A 26,848-nucleotide genomic window follows, 5' to 3' on the forward strand; every position below is an offset into this window, starting at 1 on the left:
TGGCTATTAGAGACAATGGGAAAGTGGGGACAGGTATTAGTGACAATGTGAGATTGGGGATAGGTATTAGTGACAATGAGAGAGTGGGCAAACAGTTATTAGTTACAATGAGAGTGGGGGATTGGGTATTAGTGACAGTGAGAGAGTGGGCGAATGGGTATTCGTGACAATGAGAGAGAGGGTGAATGGGTATTAGTGACAATGAGAGAGTGGGGACAGGTATTAGTGACAATGAGAGAGTGGGGAAAGAGGTATTAGTGACAATGAGAGAATGGGGAAAGGGGTATTAGTGACAATGCAAGTGGGGGAACGAGTATTAGTGACAATGGGAGGGGGGACAGGTATTAGTGACAATGAGAGAGTGAGGATAGGTATTAGTGACAATGAGAGAGTGGGGAAAGAGGTATTTGTGACAATGCGAGAGTGGGGAAAGGGGTATTAGTGACAATGGGAGAGGGGGGACGGGTATTAGTGACAATGAGAGAGTGGGGATAGGTATTAGTCACAATGCGAGAGTGGGGATGGGTATTAGTGACAATGAAAGAGGGAAATGGGTATTAGTCACAATGAGAGCGGGGGGGATGGGTATTAGTCACAATGAGAGATTGGGAATGGGTATTTGTGCCAATGAAGTGGGGAATGGGTATTAGTCATAATGAGAGAGTGAGGACAAGTAATAGTGACAATCAGAGAGTGGGGATACGTATGAGTGACAATGAGAGAGTGGGGATACGTATGAGTGACAATGAGACTGTGGGGGTATGGGTATTAGTGACAATGAAAGTGGGGGAATGGCTATTAGTGACAATGGGAGAGTGGTGACTGTTATTAGTGACAATGAATGTGGGGGAACAGGTATTAGTGACAATGAGAGTGTGGGGGAAGGGGTATTGTGACAATGACAGAGTGGGGATAGATATTTGTGACAATGAGACTGTGGGGGAATGGGTATTAGTGACAATGAAGGTGGGGGAATGGCTATTAGTGACATTGGGAAAACGGGGACACTATTAGTGACAATGAGAGAGTGGGGACATGTCTTAGTGACAATGAGAGATTGGGGATAGATATTAGTGACAATGAGAGAGTGGGCAAAGAGGTATTAGTGACAATGAGAGAGTGGGGGAATGGGTATTAGAGACGGTGAGAGAGTGGAGGAAGGGGTATTAGTGACAGTGAGAGAGTGGGGAAACGAAATTAGTGACAATGAAAGGGGGGAATGTGTATTAGTCACAATTAGAGAGTCGGGAAATGTATTACTGACAATGAGAGTGGGGAATGGGTATTAGTGACAATGAGAGAGTGGGGGAACGGGTATTAGTGACAATGAGACAGTGGGGGAACAGGTATTAGTGACAATGAGAGAGTGGGGAAGGGTATTAGTGACAATGAGAGTGGGCGAACAGGTATTAGTGACAATCAGACTGTGGGGGAATGGGTATTTGTGACAATGAAAGTGGGGCAATAACTATTAGTGACAATGGGAGAGTAGGGATGGGTACTAGTGACAATCAGAGTGGCGATAGGTATTAGTGACAATGAAAGTGGGGAAATGAGTATTAGTGATAATGAGAGAGTGGGGACGGGTATTAGTGACAGTGAGAATGGGGGAATGGCTATTAGTGACAATGGGAGTGTGGGGATAGGTATTAGTGACAATGAATGTCGGGGGATGGGTATTAGTGACAATGAGACAGTGGGCAAATGGGCATTAGTGACAATGAGAGAGTGGGGGGATGGATATTAGTGACAGTGAGGGAGTAGGGGAACGGGTATTAGTGACAATGGGAGAGTGGGGATAGGTATTAGTGACAATGAGAGATTGGGGATAGGTATTAGTGACAATGAGAGATTGGGCAAACCGGTATTAGTTACAATGAGAGTCGGGGATTGGGTATTAGTGACAATGACAGAGTGGGCAAAAAGGTATTAGTGACAATGACAGAGTGGGCAAAAAGGTATTAGTGACAATGAGGGACTGGGGGAATGGGTATTCGAGACAATGAGAGAGAGGGTGAATGGGTATTAGTGACAATGAGAGAGTGGGGGAATGAGTATTAGTGACAATGAGAGAGTGGGGACAGGTATTAGTGACAATGAGAGAGTGAGGATAGGTATTAGTGACAATGAGAGAGTGGGGAAAGAGGTATTAGTGATAATGAGAGAGTGGGGAAAGGGGTATTAGTGACAATGAAAGTGAGGGAACGGGATTTAGTGACAATGGGAGAGGGGGGACGGGTATTAGTTACAATGAAAGCGGGGGGGTGGGTATTAGTCACAATGAGAGATTGGGAATGGGTATTTGTGACAATGAAGGGGGGAATGGGTATTAGTCATAATGAGAGAGTGAGGGCGAGTAATAGTGACAATGAGAGAGTGGGGATACGTATGAGTGACAATGAGAGTGGAGGAATGGATATTAGTGACAATGGGAGTGTGGTGACTGTTATTAGTGACAATAAATGTCGGGGAACAGGTATTAGTGACAATGAGAGAGTGGGGAATGGGTATTAGTGACAATGAAAGTGGGGGAATGGCTATTAGTGACAATGGGAGAGTGGTGACTGTTATTAGTGACAATGAATGTGGGGGAACAGGTATTAGTGACAATGAGAGTGGAGGAAGGGGTATTGTGACAATGACAGAGTGAGGATAGATATTTGTGACAATGAGACTGTGGGGGAATGGGTATTAGTGACAATGAAGGTGGGGGAATGGCGATTAGTGACATTGGGAAAACGGGGACAGTATTAGTGACAATGAGAGAGTGGGGATAGGTATTAGTGACAATGAGACAGTGGGGACATGTCTTAGTGACAATGAGAGATTGGGGATAGGTATTAGTGACAATGAGAGAGTGGGCAAAAAGGTATTAGTGACAACGAGAGAGTGGAGTTGGGTATTAGTGACAGCAAGAGAGTGGGCAAATGGGTATTAGAGACAATTACAGTGTGGGGGAACGGGTATTAGTGACAGTGAGAGAGTGGGCGTACAGTTATTAGTGACAGCGAGAGAATGCTGGAACAGGTATTAGTGACAGTGAGAGAGTGGGCGAACGGGTATTACTAAAATGAGACAGTGGGGGGACGGGTATTAGTGACAGTGAGAGTGGGAGAATGGGTATTAGTGACAATGAGAGAGTGGGGACGGGTATTAGTGACAATGAGAGAGTGGGGACAGGTATTAGAGACAATGAGAGTAGGCAAACAGTTATTAGTGACAATGAGACTGTGGGAGAATGGGTATTAGTGACAATGAAAGTGGGGGAATGGCTATTAGTGACAATGGGAAAGTGGGCGAATGGGTATTAGTGACAGTGAGAGTGGGGGGACGGGTATTAGTGACAGTGAGAGTGGGAGAATGGGTATTAGTGACAATGAGAGAGTGGGCAAAAAGGTATTAGTGACAATGAGGGACTGGGAAAATGGGTATGAGTGACAATGAGGGAGTGGGTGAATGGGTATTAGTGACAATGATACTGTGGGGGAATGGGTATTGGTGACAATGAGACTGTGGGGGAATGGGTATTAGTGACAATGAAAGTGGGAGAATGGCTATTAGTGACAATGGGAAAGTGGGGATGGGTATTAGTGACAATGAGAGAGTGGGGATAGGTATTAGTGACAATGAGAGATTGGGGATAGGTATCAGTGACAATGAGAGAGTGGGCAAACAAGTATTAGTTACAATGAGAGTGGGGGATTGGGTATTAGTGACAATGAGAGAGTGGGCAAGAAGGTATTAGTGACAATGAGGGACTGGGGGAATGGGTATTCTAGACAATGAGAGAGAGGGTGAAAGGGTATTAGTGACAATGAGAGAGTGGGACAATGGCTATTAGTGACAATGAGAGAGTGGGGACAGGTATTAGTGACAATGACAGTGAGGCTAGGTATTAGTGACAAAGAGAGTGGTGAAAGAGGGGTTAGTGACAATGAGACTGGGGGAATTGGTATTAGTGACAATGAAAGTGGGGGAATGGCTAATAGTGACAATGGGAAAGTGGGACTGGTATTACTGACAATGGGAGAGTGAGGATAGGTATTAGTGACAATGAGAGATTGGGGATAGGTATTAGTGACAATGAAAGAATGGGCAAACCGGTATTGGTTGCAATGAGAGTGGGGGATTGGGTATTAGTGACAATGACAGAGTGGGCAAAAAGGTATTAGTGACAATGAGGGACTGGGGGAATGGGTATTCAAGACAATGAGAGAGTGGGGGAATGGGTATTAGTGACAATGAGAGAGTGGGGACAGGTATTAGTGACAATGAGAGAGTGTGGATAGGTATTAGTGACAAAGAGAGTGGGGAAAGAAGTATTAGTGACAATGAGAGAGCGGGCAATCAGGTATTAGTTACAATGAGAGTGGGGGATTGGGTATTAGTGACAATGAGAGAGTGGGCAAAAATGTATTAGTGACAATGAGGGACTGGGAGAATGGGTATTAATGACAATGAGAGAGTGGGTGAATGGGTATTAGTGACAATGTGAGAGTGGGGACGGGTATTAGTAACAATGAGAGAGTGGGGAAATGGGTATTAGTGACAATGAGAGAATGGGGATGGGTATTAGTGACAATGAGAATGGGGGAATGGCTATTAGTGACAATGGGAGATTGGGGATGGGTATTAGTGACAATGAAGAGGGTAATGGGTTTTAGTCACACTGAGAGAATGGGAATGGGTATTAGTCACAAGGACAGAGTGGAGACGGGTATTAGTGACAATGAGAGTGTGGAGACAGGTATTAGTGACAATGAGAGTAGGCAAACAGGTATTAGTGACAATGAGACTGTGGGGGAATGGGTATTAGTGACAATGAAAGTGGGGGAATGGCTATTAGTGACAATGGAAAAGTGGGGACGGCTATTAGTGACAATGAGAGAGTGGGGATAGGTATTAGTGACAATGAGAGATTGGGAATAGGTATTAGTGACAATGAGAGAGTGGGCAAAAAGTTATTAGTTACAATGAGAGTGCGGGATTGGGTATTAGTGACAGTAAGAGAATGGGCGAATGGGTATTCGAGACAATGAGAGAGAGGGTGAATGGGTATTAGTGACAATGAGAGAGTCGGGGAATGGGTATTAGTGACAATGAGAGAGTGGGGACAGGTATTAGTGACAATGAGAGAGTGGGGAAAGAGGTATTAGTGACAATGAGAGAGTGGTGAAAGGGGTATTAGTGACAATGCAAGTGGGCGGATGAGTATTAGTGACAATGAGAGAGGGGGGATGGGTATTAGTGACAATGAGAGAGTGGGGGAATGGGTATTAGTGACAATGAGAGAGTGGGGACGGGTATTAGTCACAATGAGAGAGTGGGGATGGGTATTAGTGACAATGAAAGAGGGAAATGGGTATTCGTCACAATGAGAGCGGGGGGATGGGTATTAGTCACAATGAGAGATTGGGAATGGGTATTAGTCATAATGAGAGAGTGAGGACGAGTAATAGTGACAATGAGAGAGTGGGGATACGCATGAGTGACAATGAGTGAGCGGGGAATGGGTATTAGTGACAATGAAGGTGGGGGAATGGCTATTAGTGACATTGGGAAAACGGTGACAGTATTAGTGACAATGAGACAGTGGGGACATGTCTTAGTGACAATGAGAGATTGGGAACAGGTATTAGTGACAATGAGAGAGTGGGCAAAGAGGTATTAGTGACAATGAGAGTGGGGGATTGGGTATTGGTGACAATGAGAGTGGGGGAAAGGGGATTAGTGACAATGAGACAGTGGGAGAATGGGTATTACTGACAATCAGAGAGTGGGGGAATGGGTATTAGTGACAACGAGAGTGTAGGGGAATGGGCATTAGTGACAATGAGAGAGCGGGGAACGGGTATTAGTGACAATGAGAAAGTGGGCGAATGGGTATTAGAGACGGTGAGAGAGTGGGGGAAGGGGTATTGGTGACGGTGAGACTGTGGGGGAATGGGTATTAGTGACAATGAAAGTGGGGGAATGGCTATTAGAAACAATGGGTAAGTGGGGACGGGTATCAGTGACAATGAGAGAGTGGGAGAATGGGTATTAGTGACAGTGAGAGAGTGAGCGAACGGGTATTAGTGACAGTGACAGAGTGGGCGAATGGGTATTAGAGACGGTGAGAGAGTGGGGGAAGGGGTATTGGTGACGGTGAGACTGTGGGGGAATGGGTATTAGTGACAATGAAAGTGGGGGAATGGCTATTAGAGACAATGGGAAAGTGGGGACAGGTATTAGTGACAATGTGAGATTGGGGATAGGTATTAGTGACAATGAGAGAGTGGGCAAACAGTTATTAGTTACAATGAGAGTGGGGGATTGGGTATTAGTGACAGTGAGAGAGTGGGCGAATGGGTATTCGTGACAATGAGAGAGAGGGTGAATGGGTATTAGTGACAATGAGAGAGTGGGGACAGGTATTAGTGACAATGAGAGAGTGGGGAAAGAGGTATTAGTGACAATGAGAGAATGGGGAAAGGGGTATTAGTGACAATGCAAGTGGGGGAACGAGTATTAGTGACAATGGGAGGGGGGACAGGTATTAGTGACAATGAGAGAGTGAGGATAGGTATTAGTGACAATGAGAGAGTGGGGAAAGAGGTATTTGTGACAATGCGAGAGTGGGGAAAGGGGTATTAGTGACAATGGGAGAGGGGGGACGGGTATTAGTGACAATGAGAGAGTGGGGATAGGTATTAGTCACAATGCGAGAGTGGGGATGGGTATTAGTGACAATGAAAGAGGGAAATGGGTATTAGTCACAATGAGAGCGGGGGGGATGGGTATTAGTCACAATGAGAGATTGGGAATGGGTATTTGTGCCAATGAAGTGGGGAATGGGTATTAGTCATAATGAGAGAGTGAGGACAAGTAATAGTGACAATCAGAGAGTGGGGATACGTATGAGTGACAATGAGAGAGTGGGGATACGTATGAGTGACAATGAGACTGTGGGGGTATGGGTATTAGTGACAATGAAAGTGGGGGAATGGCTATTAGTGACAATGGGAGAGTGGTGACTGTTATTAGTGACAATGAATGTGGGGGAACAGGTATTAGTGACAATGAGAGTGTGGGGGAAGGGGTATTGTGACAATGACAGAGTGGGGATAGATATTTGTCACAATGAGACTGTGGGGGAATGGGTATTAGTGACAATGAAGGTGGGGGAATGGCTATTAGTGACATTGGGAAAACGGGGACACTATTAGTGACAATGAGAGAGTGGGGACATGTCTTAGTGACAATGAGAGATTGGGGATAGATATTAGTGACAATGAGAGAGTGGGCAAAGAGGTATTAGTGACAATGAGAGAGTGGGGGAATGGGTATTAGAGACGGTGAGAGAGTGGAGGAAGGGGTATTAGTGACAGTGAGAGAGTGGGGAAACGAAATTAGTGACAATGAAAGGGGGGAATGTGTATTAGTCACAATTAGAGAGTCGGGAAATGTATTACTGACAATGAGAGTGGGGAATGGGTATTAGTGACAATGAGAGAGTGGGGGAACGGGTATTAGTGACAATGAGACAGTGGGGGAACAGGTATTAGTGACAATGAGAGAGTGGGGAAGGGTATTAGTGACAATGAGAGTGGGCGAACAGGTATTAGTGACAATCAGACTGTGGGGGAATGGGTATTTGTGACAATGAAAGTGGGGCAATAACTATTAGTGACAATGGGAGAGTAGGGATGGGTACTAGTGACAATCAGAGTGGCGATAGGTATTAGTGACAATGAAAGTGGGGAAATGAGTATTAGTGATAATGAGAGAGTGGGGACGGGTATTAGTGACAGTGAGAATGGGGGAATGGCTATTAGTGACAATGGGAGTGTGGGGATAGGTATTAGTGACAATGAATGTCGGGGGATGGGTATTAGTGACAATGAGACAGTGGGCAAATGGGCATTAGTGACAATGAGAGAGTGGGGGGATGGATATTAGTGACAGTGAGGGAGTAGGGGAACGGGTATTAGTGACAATGGGAGAGTGGGGATAGGTATTAGTGACAATGAGAGATTGGGGATAGGTATTAGTGACAATGAGAGATTGGGCAAACCGGTATTAGTTACAATGAGAGTCGGGGATTGGGTATTAGTGACAATGACAGAGTGGGCAAAAAGGTATTAGTGACAATGACAGAGTGGGCAAAAAGGTATTAGTGACAATGAGGGACTGGGGGAATGGGTATTCGAGACAATGAGAGAGAGGGTGAATGGGTATTAGTGACAATGAGAGAGTGGGGGAATGGGTATTAGTGACAATGAGAGAGTGGGGACAGGTATTAGTGACAATGAGAGAGTGAGGATAGGTATTAGTGACAATGAGAGAGTGGGGAAAGAGGTATTAGTGACAATGAGAGAGTGGGGAAAGGGGTATTAGTGACAATGAAAGTGAGGGAACGGGAATTAGTGACAATGAGAGAGGGGGACGGGTATTAGTGACAATGAGAGAGTGGGGTAATGGGTATTAGTGACAATGAGAGAGTGGGCAAAAAGGTATTAGTGACAATGAGAGAGTGGGGACGGGTATTAGTCACAATGAGAGAGTGGGCGAACGGGTATTAGTGACAGTGAGAGTGGGGGGAATGGGTATTTGTGACAGTGAGAGAGTGGAGAAAGGGGTATTAATGACAATGAGAAAGTGGGGGAACGGGTATTAGTGACTGTGAGAAAGTGGGGGAATGGGTATTAGTGACAATGAGAGAGTGGGTGAACGGGTATTAGTGACAATGAGACAGTGGGCGAACAGGTATTAGTGACAATGAGAGAGTAGGGATGGGTATTAGTGACAATGAGAGAGTATGGATGGGTATTCGTGACTATGAGAGAGTGGGGGAACGGGTATTAGTGACAATGAGAGAGTGGGTGAACGGGTATTAGTGACAATGAGAGAGTGGAGGCGGTGAAATAGGAAGTTGCTAGGAGGTGACAAGATTGCCACAACACTTACTTATATAATATTGCCTGAAATGTGTACTTTCATTAATACTCTTTAAAAAAAAACAGAAGCCTGCTTTCCTTTCAACATCTCATACAGTTACATCAGCACTTACTTGTAGACCTGTTCTCCTGAAAGCGCCCTCTCCAGGCCACACAGGGGGTGTAGCATAGGGAGTGATTTGTCTGGAGAGTGGCTCAGGGGATCTGGGGTATGCGTCAGTCCTGCTGGAGGATGTCATGTTTCTTGGAGCAGGACTGGCATCGAGGGTGGCAGGTGTGGCACTGAGGGTGGTAGGAGTGGCATTGAGGGTGGCATTGAGGGTGGCAGGAGTGGCGTCGAGGGTGGCAGGAGTGGCATCAAAGGTGGCAGGAGTGGCGTCAAAGGTGGCAGGAGTGGCGTCGAGGGTGGCATTGAGGGTGGCAGGACTGGCATCGAGGGTGGCAGGTGTGGCACTGAGGGTGGTAGGAGTGGCATTGAGGGTGGCATTGAGGGTGGCAGGAGTGGCGTCAAAGGTGGCAGGAGTGGCATCAAAGGTGGCAGGAGTGGCGTCGAGGGTGGCAGGAGTGGCACTGAAGGTGTGGATTTACCAGGCCACTTGCACAATCTGCTGGGCAGCAGTCAGAAGAATATCTATCAGAATGGAGGATGAATGACCTGTGTCCTGCAGACTGTCTGGCTTTAGAGAGCAACAGGTGAAGAGTTCAGCAGGACTCTACCAACTTCCTGCTCTTTGCTGAGTGTTACTCAGGTATCAATATTGTAATAGTTCTCCTTTTATTTGGCTGTCTCTTACTCTCACTCGCACTGCCTTGGGTTGCCCTGATGGAGGAAATATCTTCAGCTGGAACCTACCGTCATCTTTCTCAGATTCCGAATCTTGGCTTTCGGCAGCAGCTGGGAAATAAACCACATTTTAGAAAAGTCATGAAGTCCATGATACTCGAACTCTCTCATTGCCATGTTAAACCCACTTCAAGTGGAAGCCATCCCCTTGATCACCACTCTGCTAACTGTGAACTCTCCCTTTGACACTGAGATAAGCTTCCGACTACAGCTGCACTCCATTACAAAGTCTGCCCATTGCCAGCTCTAATAATCACCGGTTACCACCTCTGATTCAACTGAGGTTAAAGTGGAAGAAGATAGCAGTTGAATTTTAACCAGTGTTGAAGAGAGAAGGCCAGAGGTAACAGCTAAAGTCTGCAGAAGTGAACTCAGCAGTTAATAGAGATGATGGGATCCCGATGGAGGAGGTTGTGCATCAATTCAGATCCACCAGAAGGATGTGATGGTCTCAGAGAAAGGATGAAAGGGATTCATCAGAATGAGACTAAGAACAAGAAGCTAAGGAATCAGAACCAGGATCAGGTTTAATATCACCAGCATGTGTATAAAATTTATTAACTTTGTGGCAGCATACAATGTAATACATCATAAATATAGAAGAAACTGAACTACAGTAAGTGTATATGTGTGTGTGTATGTGTTTATATATTAAATAGTTAAATTAAAACAAATAGTGCAAAAATAGAAATGAAAACAAAGTCGTGAGGTAGTGTTCATGGTTTCAATGTCCATTTAGAAATTGGATGGCAGAGGGGAAGAAGCTGTTCCTGAATCATTGAGTGTGTGCCTTCAGGCTTCTGTACCTCCTACCTGATGGTAACTAGGGTTATTGTAGATCAGAGAAGGTTATCAGGACAGACAAGAAAGCTATTTAAAGTCAGTTTCAGATTCAATAAGTTAAGAGAAAGTGTCCTCGGTGACGGAAAGGTCAACAACTAGAGGGAAATTTTTGAGTGAATAGAAAATGGATCAAAGCTGCCATGAAATAAATATAGCTTTACGAACCGAGTGGTTACAATTTGGGGTACCCATTCATAGGTAGCTGTCAAGGGAAAATTTTATAAATACTTGGAAACATGTGGATACAGTAAAGGAAGGCAGGTGGTGAACCAGAGCGTCCAGTTCCCAGCTCTAACTTTCCCTCAGCCCATACATACGGTGGGATGGAAGGATGAACAGGTAAAGACTCAGGTAGAAAATTTTAATTCTTACCTTGAATCGGTCGAGCAGAAAGATTCTTGATCTGCAATAAAACATTTCAGAATGTCACAACTAGAAATTTAATCACCTTGTCAATACAAACTGCACTTTGAGCTTCCTACAGTTCTTTCCCTGTAAGGAGCAAATCAAGGTAAATGGGAAGGTGAATAGTTTTTAAGGAGTTATGAGTGATGCATGGCCTGAAAGGATTCAATCACAAGCACCGTTGAATTAGTAGCCTTCCTTTTCAGCTATTTAATTCCATGTTCTTCCAGTTAAGCCAGGTCAGAGTTCAGCTCTATCCAAACCAGACTTACCTAGAACAGGTAAACCATGGGTTAGAACTGGAGTAAAGCCCTCTCTCTGTTCTCTCATTAAATCCTCCCGAGGTGTGGTTGGCTGCAGTATAAAGCAGTTTCCACACAATCCCACCAAACACATCTGGGGCAAGACTGGAACATGTTAGATTACTTTAAGTTATTTTTCTGCTCTCAATAATCCTAGCACTTCTGAAAAGACTTTGAACACTAACAGTTTTCTTAATCTTCTCCATCAGAAAATGGATCATACCACTTTCTCCAAAACTTCCACATATCCTCATCCTCTATACATTGTTCTCATAGGTTTCCCTTGTAACCAAACAATATCCATGCTAAAATATGCTTTCTGGAAAGGAACCATATAACCTAGCCAAGTGATCTACAACAGCACATCAATTCCTAGCTTTGCAATCTATTTGCAAAGAATGGCTTAAGCTGTTTTTTAAATGCCATTACATGTTTTTGCATGTGACCACCACAAGTTTTTAAATTCCTCCATTCCTTTAAGGTTGAAGCATTTAGCTTATGTTGGTTCTCACTATTCGTTTCAAAACATATCACTTCACTCCTCTAAGTTAAATGTCATTTGCTTGCTTTGTCGCTATGTCTATGTGCTTCTTCAGTTTATTGGTAAACTCTCCACAAAGTGGTGTTGCTGCTGCTCTCTAGCTAGTATCTTTGTACTGTACATACAATTTCACCTTATCTGCAGCCCACCAAGAGGCAATGGGGGGTTTCTATAGGTGGCCAGAGAGGGAATGCAGGACAAAGTGGTGGCAAGGAGAATATAGTAAAAACTTTGAGGTGGCATTTTAATCCAATATTTTTACAGATTTTAAAAAGCTACTGTACAAGTTCTGCACCAGCAACCAGGGACTAGAGGGAAAATTTGGTGAAAATGTGGTCGAGCAACGAGCAGTGGGACTAGGTACAATTTCAATATTATTTCAGCTTGTAAGTTACAGGATCACTTGGAGTGTGGAGCAGCTGATGAGAGAATTCAGGCAAAGCTTTTAAATAGAGTGGACATGACATCTGGGGAACATCCAGAATAGTTACCAGTACAGGGATCCAGTCTCCCCTAAAGCAGAACCCTGAAATGCAAGCAGTAAACAATGCCAGAAATGAGTAATGGCAATGTGGTCTTCATCTTTACAACCAAGTCACAAGCATGGCATAAGGAGCTTTGGACGAAAGACAATAGGTTGTGTGGAACCAAAAGACAGGAGGTCTCACCAAGGATAGTTTGAGAGCCAGTGGACTTGGTAGGCAGTGTGGGGGTGCAGTGGAAAGGGCGATACAGGACCAATTCAGTGTGTAGAGAATTGTAAGTGTGGAAAGTGTCACATGGGACGTAGGTAGAGTGAGCAGTGGATTGGGAAATGTCTGGTACAGAAAGAGTCAGGTGACATATGGGGATTGGCTGAAGGAAAGAAGATAAAGGACATGGGACAAGGGACGGGAAACCATGGGAAAGAGGTGTTGAATGGAAATAGGAAGTAAAAGGAAATCGGTTCCGGCAGGGATACGTGAAATAAACAACTTTGTTGACTAATAACTCGCTGGAACAATATCCCACTACCTTTTATTGATCAAAATTGCACATAATTCAAGTCACACTGACTCTCAACACCCATTGATGAGACACAGCCAACCACTCAGTTCTACCAACAATGACAGAAAGCGAAATTTAGCAAATCCTACCTCAGGCTCAATCAGACAAGGAGCAGCAGAGCGTTGCAGCTTCAAAGACCCATGTTCAATCCTGACCTTCGGTGCTGTCTGTGGAGTTTGCACATTCGCCCTGTGACCGCATGCATGTTTCCATGGGGGGCTCTGGTTTCCTCCCACCTCCCAAAGACATGCAACTTGTTAGATTAATTGGTCACTGTAAATTGCCCTAAAGTGGAGGTAAGTGGTAGAATATGGGGAGGGAGCTAATGGGAAAGTGGAGAGAACAGATTAGTCTAAATAGGTGTCTTATGGTTGGCCCAGACTCAGTGGGCTAAAGGGTTCATTTATCTAATGTGTGCGTCTGTGGTTAAATGTGGTCAAGCTAGTGGTACTTAAGTCTGCAAGACAGATGAAAAAGGCCAAGCAGATATTGTAAATGGAGTACCTGATTCTCCTGAGATGAGATGACCGCACTCTGCTCTTTGACCTTTGCAGAAAGCGTATTGATTTGTTTCTGGAAATATTCCGACATTGTTCGCTGGTCTTCTGATAAAGTAGACCTCAGTCTCTCATTTTCAGTCCTCATCTGTGAGGGAAACAATAAACCAACTTCAAAACGTCAATCAAAATCTAAACTTCAAAATTCATTTTGACTTATGACTGCTTCTTCAACAAGCTCTGATCACAAAGCAGCCATGAATACTTCATCTACAATATATTCCCATTTTTTCATGGCTGCCCTCTCTCCCACTGTCACTTTCCCTCTCCCTCTCCCTCTCCCTCTCTCCCCTTGTTAGTCAGCTGCTGCTAATACTGGGATAGTGGCAATTGGAGACATGCAGATATGGAGAGATTTGAGGGTTGTAGAAAGTGGATGTAAGAAAGGAGTAACATGTAGAGTTCAACATAGTGTGACCGAAATCGTGTCTTTCAATGTTACTAAGGCAAAGTTTTTAGATGGTGTTATGTTCAATTGAATAATGAGTAGCTTAGTCTTTTATCACTTGTTTAGCAGCTTTCATTATCTCTCAAAACCTCTTCAACAGTGAATGAAGTCCCAGCCTTCTTAATGCTTCAAAATTAGAACACCCCTTCTTTCCAGTTTCAGTTTTGTAAACCTTTATTGCAGTATCCCTAAGTTCATGACCCTCCTTCCTTCGACCAAACCCAAAGTGCACACAGTTATAGAATTTCAATAAGATTTGATTACTTAGAAACATAGAAAATAGGTGCAGGAGTAGGCCATTCGGCCCTTCGAGCCTGCACCACCATTTATTATGATCATGGCTGATCATCCAACTCAGAACCCCGCCCCAGCCTTCCCTCCAAACCACCTGACCCCCGTAGCCACAAGGGCCATATCTAACTCCCTCTTAAATATAGCCAATGAACTGGCCTCAACTGTTTCCTGTGGCAGAGAATTCCACAGATTCACCACTCTCTGTGTGAAGAAGTTTTTCCTAATCTCGGTCCTAAAAGGCTTCCCCTTTATCCTCAAACTGTGACCCCTTGTTCTGGACTTCCCCAACATCGGGAACAATCTTCCTGCATCTAGCCTGTCCAATCCCTTTAGGATTTTATACGTTTCAATCAGATCCTCCCCTCAATCTTCTAAATTACAACGAGTACAAGCCCAGTTCATCCAGTCTTTCTTCATATGAAAGTCCTGCCATCCCAGGAATCAATCTGGTGAACCTTCTTTGTACTCCCTCTATGGCAAGGATGTCTTTCCTCAGATTAGGGGACCAAAACTGCACACAATACTCCAGGTGTGGTCTCACCAAGGCCTTGTACAACTGCAGTAGTACCTCCCTGCTCCTGTACTCGAATCCTCTCGCCATAAATGCCAGCATACCATTCACCTTTTTCACCGCCTGCTGTACCTGCATGCCCACTTTCAATGACTGGTGTATAATGACACCCAGGTCTCGTTGCACCTCCCCTTTTCCTAATCGGCCACCATTCAGATAATAATCTGTTTTCCTATTTTTGCCACCAAAGTGGATAACTTCACATTTATCCACATTAAATTGCATCTGCCATGAACTTGCCCACTCACCCAACCTATCCAAGTCACCCTGCATCCTCTTAGCATCCTCCTCACAGCTAACACTGCCACCCAGCTTCGTGTCATCCGCAAACTTGGAGATGCTGCATTTAATTCCCTCATCCAAGTCATTAATATATATTGTAAACAACTGGGGTCCCAGCACTGAGCCTTGCAGTACCCCACTAGTCACCGCCTGCCATTCTGAAAAGGTCCCGTTTATTCCCACTCTTTGCTTCCTGTCTGCTAACCAACTCTCCACCCACAACAATACCTTACCCCCAATACCATGTGCTTTAAGTTTGCACACTAATCTCCTGTGTGGGACCTTGTCAAAAGCCTTCTGAAAATCCAAATATACCACATCCACTGGTTCTCCCCTATCCACTCTACTAGTTACATCCTCAAAAAATTCTATGAGATTCGTCAGACATGATTTTCCTTTCACAAATCCATGCTGACTTTGTCCAATCATTTCACCGCTTTCCAAATGTGCTGTTATCACATCCTTGATAACTGACTCCAGCAGTTTCCCCACCACCGACGTTAGGCTAACCGATCTATAATTCCCCGGTTTCTCTCTCCCTCCTTTTTTAAAAAGTGGAGTTACATTAGCCACCCTCCAATCCTCAGGAACTAGTCCAGAATCTAACGAGTTTTGAAAAATTATCACTAATGCATCCACTATTTCTTGGGCTACTTCCTTAAGCACCCTGGGATGCAGACCATCTGGCCCTGGGGATTTATCTGCCTTCAATCCCTTCAATTTACCTAACACCACTTCCCTACTAACATGTATTTCACTCAGTTCCTCCATCTCACTGGATCCTCTGTCCCCTACTATTTCTGGAAGATTATTTATGTCCTCCTTAGTGAAGACAGAACAAAAGTAATTATTCAATTGGTCTGCCATGTCCTTGCTCCCCATAATCAATTCACCTGTTTCTGTCTGCAGGGGACCTACATTTGTCTTTACCAGTCTTTTCCTTTTTACATATCTGTAAAAGCTTTTACAGTCCGTTTTTATGTTTCCTGCCAGTTTTCTCTCATAATCTTTTTTCCCCTTCCTAATTAAGTCCTTTGTCCTCCTCTGCTGAACTCTGAATTTCTCTCAGTCCTCAGGTGAGCCACTTTCTCTGGCTAATTTGTATGCTTCTTCTTTGGAATTGATACTATCCCTAATTTCTCTTGTCAGCCACGGGTGCACTACCTTCCTTGATTTATTCTTTTGCCAAACTGGGATGAACAATTGTTGTAGTTCATCCATGCAACCTTTAAATGCTTACCATTGCATATCCACCGTCAATCCTTTAAGTGTCATTTGCCAGTCTATCTTAGCTAATTCACGTCTCATACCTTCAAAGTTACCCCTCTTTAAGTTCAGAACCTTTGTTTCTGAATTAACTATGTCACTCTCCATCTTAATGAAGAATTCCACCATATTATGGTCACTCTTACCCAAGGGGCCTCTCACAACAAGATTGCTAATTAACCCTTCCTCATTGCTCAAAACCCAGTCCAGAATAGCCTGCTCTCTAGTTGGTTCCTCGACATGTTGGTTCAAAAAACCATCCCGCATACATTCCAAGAAATCCTCTTCCTCAGCACCTTTACCAATTTGGGTCACCCAATCTACATGTAGATTAAAGTCACCCATTATAACTGCTGTTCCTTTATTGCACACATTTCTAATTTCCTGTTTAATACCATCCCGACCTCACTACTACTGTTAGGTGGCCTGTACACAACTCCCACCCGCGTCTTCTGCCCCTTAGTGTTACGCAGCTCTACCCATATCGATTCCACATCTCCCCGGCTTATGTCCTTCCTTTCTATTGCGTTAATCTCTTCTTTAACCAGCAACGCCACCCCACCTCCCCTTCCTTCATGTCTATCCCTCCTGAATATTGAATATCCCTGAACGTTGAGCTCCCATCCCTGGTCACCCTGGAGCCATGTCTCTGTGATCCCAACTATATCATAATCATTAATAACAATCTGCACTTTCAATTCATCCACCTTATTACGAATGCTCCTTGCATTGACACACAAAGCCTTCAGGCGCTCTTTTACAACTCTCTTAGCCCTTATACAATTATGCTGAAAAGTGGCCCTTTTTGATGCTTGCCCTGGATTTGTCGGCCTGCCACTTTTACTTTTCTCCTTAGTACTTTTTGTTTCTACCCTCACTTTACACCCCTCTGTCTCTCTGCACTGGTTCCCATCCCCCTGTTGTGAACTAACCTCCTCACGCCTAGCCTCTTTAATTTGATTCCCACCCCCCAACCATTCTAGTTTAAGGTCACCTCAGTAGCCCCCGCTAATCTCCCTGCCAGGATATTGGTCCCCCTAGGATTCAAGTGCAACCTGTCCTTTTTGTACAGGTCACGCCTGCGCCAAAAGAGGTCCCAATGATCCAAAAACTTGAATCCCTGCCCCCTGCTCCAATCCCTCAGCCACGCATTTATCCTCCACCTCATCGCATTCCTACCCTCACTGTCACGTGGCACAGGCAGTAATCCCGAGATTACTACCTTTGCGGTCCTTTTTCTCAACTCCCTTCCTAGCTCCCTATATTCTCCTTTCAGGACCTCATCCCTTTTCCTACCTATGTCATTGGTACCTATATGTACCACGACCTCTGGCTCCTCACCCTCCCACTTCAGGATATCTTGAACACGATCAGAAATATCCCGGACCCTGGCACCAGGGAGGCAAACTACCATCCGGGTCTCTGGACTGCGTCCACAGAATCGCCTATCTGACCCCCTTACTATCGAGTCCCCTATCACAACTGCCCTCCTCTTCCTTGCCCTACCCTTCTGAGCTACAGGGCCGGACTTTTACTCCTTCAATGCCATTGTTCTTCCAAATCCCTAGAGTATATTGATAAATGCCAACATTCCAATTTTCTTAACAAATACTTTAGCTTCTTGCTACCAAATGAAATACCCTCACAATGTGCTCCACCTTTCATTTTATCACTGAATCTCCTCATATACCCTTGGGCACCTTTAGTGCCTACCCCACAGCTTTGATTCCCACATCACTGTGTCAACACCAAACTTAATTGCATTACTGTCATCTGTTGTCATTTGAACAATATCAACAGAGGACTGGTAGACATGAAGTACGAGGGGTGATTGATAAGTTCGTGGCCTAAGGTAGAAGGAGTCAATTTTAGAAAACCTAGCACATTTATTTTTCAACATAGTCCCCTCCTACATTTACACACTTAGTCCAGCAGTCATGGAGCATACGAATCCCTTCTTTGTAGAAGTTGGCATCTTGGACCTCCAAAAGTGGTCCTCAGCAGGGTGATTGATAAGTTCATGGCCTAAAGTAGAAGGAGATGAGGAGAAACTTCAAACTTTCTGCATTTTCACTCAAAGAGTTGAACTGCACGTGCATGTAACAAGAGCTGTATGACACATCTCCTTCTACCTTAAGCCATGAACTTATCAATCACCCCTGCTGTGGCCCACCTGGAGGTCCAAGACGCTCTCGTTACATGCACGTGCAGTTCAACTTTTTGAGTGATTATTCAGAAAGTTTGAAGTTAATAACTCATCTCCTTCTACCTCAGGCCACAAACTTGTCAATCACCCCTGCTGTGGACCACTTCTACAAAGGAGGGATCCGTATGCTCCACGACCGTTGGACTAACTACCTTAGGCCACGAACTTATCAATCACCCCTCAAAGTTTCTTTATTGGAGAAAATGAGACAAGGCAGGCATCACACTGAGACCCTTTTGGAGCAAGAGGTCTGCCTGACCCAATGCCACATGACATTTTATGTGCTAAAGATCAAAGGACAATTCCATACTTACAATGCATCTGCAATGTTTCCTTTGAGCTACATACAAACTTCACACCCCACCACAAACAGCTAAATGAATTTTAATCAGCATTGTCCGGTCTTCCTATTAACTGTGATTCACGACTTTTAGGAACCCATTGTTCAGAGCTGCATTTTAAATCTAATCTACAATCTTTAATCAGACTGGTGGCTGAAGTTATTTGCTATATTTGCTAACCCCCCAAAAAGTCCTATCATCATCTATCATTAAAATGAATAATAACTAGCCAGTGTCTTGGCTACCTTTCCCCTGAACCTACTCTGCTAGATGCCCTCTCAAAGTTTGTTGGAATAGCAACAAATCAGCTTACAATGATAAGGGAACTCAAGGTAAAGGAGCCATTAGGAGGTAGTGACCATAATATGATAAGTTTTAATCTACAATTTGAGAGGGATAAGGGAAAATCGGAAGTGTCAGTATTACAGTTGAACAAACGGGACTATGAACTTACACAACAGGAATTCTGCAGATGCTGGAAATTCAAGCAACACACATCAAAGTTGCTGGTGAACGCAGCAGGCCAGGCAGCATCTCTAGGAAGAGATACAGTCGACATTTCAGGCCAAGACCCTTTGTCAAGCCAATACCTCTTCCTAGAGATGCTGCCTGGCACGTTGCGTTCACCAGCAACTTTGATATGTGTTGCTATGAACTTACAGTTCATTCCAAAGAGGAAGAAAGATTCTAAGGGGGAGTAAGGGGCGACCGTGGATGACAAGGGAGGTCAAGGACAGTATAAAAATGAAAGAGAGGAAGTATAACATAGCAAGGATGAGCGGGAAGCCAGCGCACAGGGAGACTTTTAAGGAGCAACAGAAGATAACTAAAAAGGCAATACGGGGGGGAAAAGATGGGGTACGAAGGTAAGCTAGCCAAGGATAGTAAGAGCTTCTTTAGGTATGTGAAGAGGAAAAAATTAGTTAAGACCAAAGTTGGGCCCTTGAAGACAGAAACGAGTGAAATTATTATGGGGAACAAGGAAATGGCAGACGAGTTGAACAGGTACTTTGGATCTGTCTTCACTAGGGAAGACACAAACAATCTCCCAGATGTAATAGTGATCAGAGGAACTAGGGTAACGGAGGAACTGAAGGAAATTCGCATTAGGCAGAAAATGATGTTGGGTAAACTGATGGGACTGAAGGCTGATAAATCCCCAGGGCCTGATGGTCTGCATCTCAGTGTACTTAAGGAGGTGGCTCTAGAAATCATGGACGCATTGGTAATCATTTTCCAATGTTCTGTAGATTCAGGATCAGTTCCTGCAGATTGGAGGGTAGCTAATGTTATTCCACTTTTTAAGAAAGGAGGGAGAGAGAAAACAGGCAATTTTAGACCAGTTAGTCTGATATCAGTGGTGGGAAAGAAGCCGGAATCAATTATAAAAGATGAAATAGCGGCATATTTTAATAGAAGTAGCAGGATAGGTCCAAGTCAGCATGGATTTATGAAGGGGAAATCATGCTTGACTAATCTTCTGGAATATTTTGAGGATGTAACTATGAAAATGGACATGAGAAAGCCAGTGGATGTAGTGTACCTGGACTTTCAGAAAGCCTTTGATAAGGTCCCACATAGGAGGCTAGTGGGCAAAATTAGAGCACATGGTATTGGGGATAGGGTACTGACATGGATAGAAAATTGGTTGGCAGACAGGAAACAAAGAGTAGAGATTAACGGGTCCTTTTCAGAATGGCAGGCAGTGACCAGTGAGGTACCGCAAAGCTCAGTGCTGGGACCTCAGCTATTTACAATATATATTAATGATTTAGATGAAGGGATTAAAAGTAACATTAGCAAATTTGCAGATGACACAACGCTGGGTGACAGTGTGAAATGTGAGGGGGATGTTACGAGAATGCAGGGTGACTTGGACAGGTGGGGTGAGTGGGCAGATGCATGACAGATGCAGCTTAATGTGGATAAATGTGAGGTTATCCACTTTGGTGGCAAGAACAGGAAGGCAGATTACTATCTGAGTGGTGTCAAGTTAGGAAAAGGGAAAGTACAACGAGATCTGGGTGTCCCTGTTCATCAGTCACTGAAAGTAAGCATACAGGTACAGCAGGCAGTGAAGAAAACTAATGGCATGTTGGCCTTCATAACAAGGGGAGTTGAGTATAGGAGCAAAGAGGTCTTCTGCAGTTGTACAAGGCCCTGGTGAGACCCCACCTGGAGTATTGTGCGCAGTTTTGGTCTCCAAATTTGAGGAAGGACATTCTTGCTATGGAGGGAGTGCAGTGTAGGTTCACTGGGTTAATTCCAGGGATGGCGGGAATGTCATATGTTGAAAGATTGGAGCGACTGGGCTTGTAGACACTGTAATTTAGAAAGGATGAGAGGGGATCTGATTGAAACATATAAGATTATTAAGGGATTGGGCACGCTACAGGCAGGAAACGTTCCCGATGTTGGGGGAGTCCAGAACCAGAGGCCACAGTTTAAGAATAAGGGGTAGACCATTTAGAATGGAGTTGAGGAAAAACTTTTTCACACAGAGGGTTGTGGTTCTGTGGAATGCTCTGCCTCAGAAGGCAGTGGAGGCCAATTCTCTGGATGCTTTCAAGAAAGAGTTAGATAGAGCTCTTAAAGATAGCGGAGTCAAGGGATATGGGGAGAAGGCAGGAACGGGGTACTGATTGTGAATGCTCAGCCATGATCACAGTGAATGGCCATGCTGGCTCGAAGGGCCGAATGGCCTACTCCTGCGCCTACTGTCTATTGTCTATTGTCTAATGGCACCAGAATGCACACTCTGGACGAGAAGTTTTAAAGACAAATAAGCACACTGTTCCCTGAAAGCAGTGTCACAGGTAGGCAGGCTGATGAGAAAGGCTCTTGACTTGCTGGCTTTCATCAGTCAAGGCAATGAGTATAGACTTTGGGATGTCATATTGCAGTTGCACATGATGTTGGCGAGGCAACATTTGGAATATTGCATTCCATTTTGGTCATCCTGCGATAGAAAAGTTACCATTAAGCTGGAAGGAACACAGAGGAGATTTATAAGATAAGACTGGGACTCAAGGAACTGTATTACAGAGGGAGGTTGAGCAAGTTGGGGTATCTCTTATTGGTGTGTAAGACGACAAATGGTTTTATAGAAATGTATAAAATCACAAGAGGCTGGGATAGGATCATTGTGCAGTATTTTCCCAGGGTTGGGGACTCAAGGTGAGAGGAGAGGAATGTAATAGGAAGCTGTAGGGTGACATTTTCATGGGGTGGTAGGTGAGGGCAAGAAGAACTGTAGCTCTGTTAAAGCAGTGGGAAGGTGGAGTTAGTGCGGATGGCGGATGTTTGGGAAATGGAGGAGATGTGGGTGAGGGCAGCATCAATGGTGGAGGAAGGGAAACCCCATTCTTTAAAGAAGGTGAACATCTTCGATGTCCTGGAAAGGAAAGCCTCATCCTGGGATCAAATGCATCAGGGGCAAAGGAACTGAGAAAAGGGAAAAGAAATTTTTACTGGAGACAGAGTGGGAAGAGATATAGTCAAGATATCCGTGGGAATCAGTAGGTTTGTAAAAGAAGTCAGTGGACAGTTTTCTCCAGAGATGGAGACAAAGAAATTAAGAAAGGGGAAAGAGGTGTCAGAAACAGACCAAGTAAATTTAACGGCAAGGTGAAGCTGTAGGCAAAGTTGACAAGCTCAGCATAACTGCATGAAGTAGTTGTAGATGTAGCGCAGGTTCATTACCAGGGAAGGCTTGGAACAAGGATTGTTCCACATAGCCAATGAAAAGGCAGGCATAGCTCAGGCCCATATGGATGCTTCAGACTCTAACAAGTTTCCACAGATGTACCGTGGAGAGCATTCTAACTGGTTGCATCCCTGTCTGGTATGGAGGAGCCATAGCACAGGAACGGATAATACCGCAGAGGGTTGTAAACTCAACCAGCACTATCATGGGCACGAGCCGCACTATCATCAAGGACATCTTCAGAAGGCGCTGCCTCAAAAAGGGAGCACCCTTCATTAAGGACGCCACCATCTAGGGCATGCCCTCTTCTCCATCAGAGAGGAGGTACAGGAGCCTGAAGACACACACTCAATGTTTCAGGAACAACTTCTCCCATCAGATTTCTGAACAGACAATGAACCTACGAAAACTACCTCGGTATTTTGTTCTCTTTTTGTACTACTTTATTTATCCTTAATATATATTTCTTATTGCAATTTATAGTATATTTTATGATTGTACTGTACTGCTGCCACAAAACAACAAATTTCACAAAATATGTCAGTGATAATAAACCCAAATCCGGTTGTGATTGTGGGTAGCTAGAAGGTTGCCAAGGATACAGTCAGATATAGATGGAGAAGACCAGAAAAGATTTACAAGGATGCTGCCTGGATTGGAGGACATGTGCTTCAAGGAGAGGTTGAACAAACTTGGATTGCTTTCTCTGGCGCAGCGGAGGCTAGGAGAGATCTGACAGAAGTTTATAGGATTACAAGAGGCATAGATTGAGTAACAGCCAGTATCTTTTTCCCAGGTTGAAAATATTAGAGGGCATGCATTTCACGCGAGAGGGGTTAGTTCCAAGGCAGGGGACAAGTCTTTCCACAAAGTTATGAGAATGTGCTGCGAGGGATGATAATGAAGGCAAATATGATAGAGGTATTTACGAGGCACTTAGATAAGCATATGAATGAATGAATAGAGGGATATGGGCATTGTGTGGGTAGAAGAAACTAACTTACTAAGGCACTTTATTATCTTAATTACTAGTCACAACATTTTGGTCTGAAAGGCCTGTTCCTTTGCTGTTTTGGTCTATGATCTATGTTCTAGGGAGTTATGATTCCCAGTGCTGACTGACAGACATCAGTTTTCTCCTGGAGACTCCAAAAAGAACACTAATTCTGATTCTCCCACCCACCATCCCCCCCTCAACACCTTTCAAAACTCTTTGTAACAGAGAAGAACAAACAGTTTAAAACGTTGGAATCAATTTTTTGAAAGAACGATGCGTCAATCTCATTTTCCGCCCTTTCACTACAGACCAGCAAGAATAAACAATCATAGTTACTTTCTGATATCCAGAGCTACCTTTCATCTGGTATTTTTCAGCACCGCTCTAGCGATACTTTGGTGCAACATAATAACACTCCAACACAAAAGTACAGCAAAACAATTGCATTACTTAGAGATTATTAGTAAATCTCTAATAATCCAGCATCCTCAGGATGTTGGTAGTACTGGACTGGCAGATTTTCTGAATAAGTACATAAAATGCTTTAAACACTTAACATTAATTGTTTTTTTTTTGCATGTCATGCATTAGTATAATAAATAAATATTATACACTCGTATACTAAACTCAGTAGAGCATAGGGAGTCCAGAGAATCATATGCTGAACTGTCAAGATTTCCAAACAATGGGGCAACAGATTAGCAGAGTAATATCATAATAATTAATTTGATTTGGCTTCTTTGCTGCTTCATTACAGACCCACAAGGTGTGGATCTCAAAACCACAAGTTGAAGAAATGCTCCCAAATGTGGTGTGTTATGACCCATGCCACACTGCAAAGGCAGTGCTGAGTGGAAACAAAATGTAAAGGTGGCTCTGGAATCCAAATTAAAGATAGTCAAGGGAGCTCTCTTACAGTCTTGAAGATCTTGCAAGGGATTGAGTATGTGGTAGTTTTGGACTGCAGTTTTAATCATACCCCACATTTACTTCAGGTGCCAGCTTTGCCATCAACACAAGATGAAGGTCTAACTACCCAAAGATCTTCTTCTAGCCCTATGGTACCATTTGCCAGATACAACGATAAAAATAATTTGGCAAATAAACTTTCAAGTATGAATTTTACACATACCTCTTCCTGTTCAGTCACATGCTCAGCTTGAAGTTCTTTAAATTTTTTTTTGGATTCCTTTTTCTGGAAGTAAAAAAAATGATAACTCATCTTTTACAACTTTACTTTGTGATCCAAATGAATGACTCAGTAGTGCTGTAAGGTCACTGTCACGCAGAGGTACATATTCCCAGTGGGGGCAGTCGCCCAATGGCCTGTGATACTCTCAATGGTACCACAGGCACCCAGTGGTACTATAGTTACCAACTGGTACATCATCCCAGTGGTATCACAGTCACCTGGTGGTAGATCTTTCCAGTGGCGCCCACAGTCACCCTGAGGTACGTACTGTATTTCCAATGGTAACAGGTACATATTTCCAGTGGTACCATAGCTACCCAGTGGTACATCTTCCCAATAACAGCACATTTACTGGCTCTCAGGGGCAGTGCAGCTGCCCTGGAAATATTTCCAATTGTACCCACTTACCAATTTCTCATACCTCTCCCTCAAGCTTCTCAGTTCGTCTGTTTGATCCTTCTCATGAAACGTCTCGACTTTGGAAATAACTGGACTTCTTGACTGAATCTCCTGTAGTTTCTAACAATAGAAAAAGTCTGACTTTAAGCTCAAATTGTCTCAATGGTATAGTGTTTATTAGAGTGCTATTTTAACATGGTAAAGGCAAGTGGCACATAGTGACAGAGTAATTGGCTCGGATCTGAAACATACTGAACTTCAGGCAGCAATTCAGAAACAAACAAACTGATTTTGCCACACTGGACCTTCAGCTACACCACTGAGATCAGCTTCAAATCCGGGGGCAACTCCCGATCATACTGACATTAGGGACCAGGCACACCACATCTACCCCCTCAGCTTTAGGGACCCGACACATTTCACATCTGACCCCTCAACTTTAGGGACCAGGCACACTTCACATATAACCCCTCAGCTTTGGGAAACCAACACACTTCACATCTGACTCCTCAACTTTAGGGACCCGACACACCTCACATCTGACCCCTCAACTTTAGGGACCAGGCACACTTCACATATAACCCCTCAGCTTTGGGAAACCAACACACTTCACATCTGACCCCTCAACTTTAGGGACCACACACACTTCACATCTGCCTCCTCAGCTTGAAGGACCAGGCACGCTTCATATATAACCCCTCAGTTTTGGAAACCCGACACACTTCACATCTGGCCTCTCAGCTTTAGGGACCCGACACATCTCACATCTGACCCCTCAGCTTTAGACACCTGACACACTTCACATTTGACCCTTCAGCTTTGGGGACACATCACACTTTAAGCTTAGTGTGTCAAATAGGGCCTTTGAATTGGTGTCACCAAACAAAATGGAAAAGCTAAGTCTGGGCTAGCTTCTCCAATTAATATTATGATTCTAATTAATGTTAATGTTTCTGTCAATAAAATGTTTTTGTCAAATAGATTTATTATTTTTTCATATAATTATATAAATAGACCAAATTATTTTTAAAGGTATGTTGTGTAGCACTTCAAAAGGCTCTTAACATGTCTGTCAAAGACTGACAGGGCAGCTTGAAGAAGAGGCAGCAGGATCCACCACCTGAGGCCTAGTCACCACTCATGGATTACTGCACCTTGCTTCCTGGGCACCCTTAATCTTCATTACAAGTCTGCCTCACAATAAAAGATGGGTCAAATGCACAGGGGTCAAACACTGGTCTTCAGTTGTCACTGACTGACTACACAGCACTCTGACACTGATTGAATGACTGACGATAGTAAATATAGCACACAATGACAGTACTAGATCCAGGGCTCTAACTAGAATAACAGAGCAACTACACTGGTATCAATACACTTTCAATATAACATTGTTTATTTATATCCATGAAGAGAATCAAGTCCAATATCTTGTAGGATTCCTTAGCAACAGATGGAATGCTTAGACAGAATGAACCGAGAGGTGTCAAGGTGACCATGTATTTCAGTAGCTCGAGTCAGCCACCATGCAAGAACAAAAGAAAAGGAGTAGTAGGCCAATGGACTGCTGAAGCCTCCTCTGCCATTCAATATAATCATGGCTGATCTGCACAAGGCCTCATCTCCTCTTTTCTGTGCCATATTCCCTGAGCCCTCAATTTCATGATC

General features: G+C 44.0%; 1 protein-coding gene across 8 annotated transcripts in view; it reads right to left on the minus strand.

Annotated features, from left to right (window-relative positions):
- LOC140196472 (cilium assembly protein DZIP1L-like) overlaps positions 1 to 26,848 on the minus strand; it is a 283,878-nt gene that overhangs the window by 205,533 nt on the left and 51,497 nt on the right. For 6 of the 8 annotated variants that reach the window (XR_011885722.1, XM_072255743.1, XM_072255744.1 and 3 more), the window contains exons 6-11: positions 25,190 to 25,300; positions 24,722 to 24,784; positions 13,426 to 13,566; positions 13,011 to 13,157; positions 10,999 to 11,029; positions 9,793 to 9,834 (exon numbers count right to left, since the gene is read on the minus strand). Coding sequence is in view for 7 of the 8 variants with exons in the window: in XM_072255743.1 (XP_072111844.1) it covers positions 9,793 to 9,834; positions 10,999 to 11,029; positions 13,011 to 13,157; positions 13,426 to 13,566; positions 24,722 to 24,784; positions 25,190 to 25,300 (535 nt within the window). In the remaining variant the exon portion in view is untranslated. The remainder of the gene's footprint in view (positions 1 to 9,792; positions 9,835 to 10,998; positions 11,030 to 13,010; positions 13,158 to 13,425; positions 13,567 to 24,721; positions 24,785 to 25,189; positions 25,301 to 26,848) is intronic. The other 2 variants (XM_072255745.1, XM_072255746.1) reach the window with 2 other exon arrangements.

The sequence above is a fragment of the Mobula birostris genome, chromosome 4 (assembly GCF_030028105.1).
Source record: "Mobula birostris isolate sMobBir1 chromosome 4, sMobBir1.hap1, whole genome shotgun sequence".
NCBI lineage: Eukaryota > Metazoa > Chordata > Chondrichthyes > Myliobatiformes > Myliobatidae > Mobula > Mobula birostris.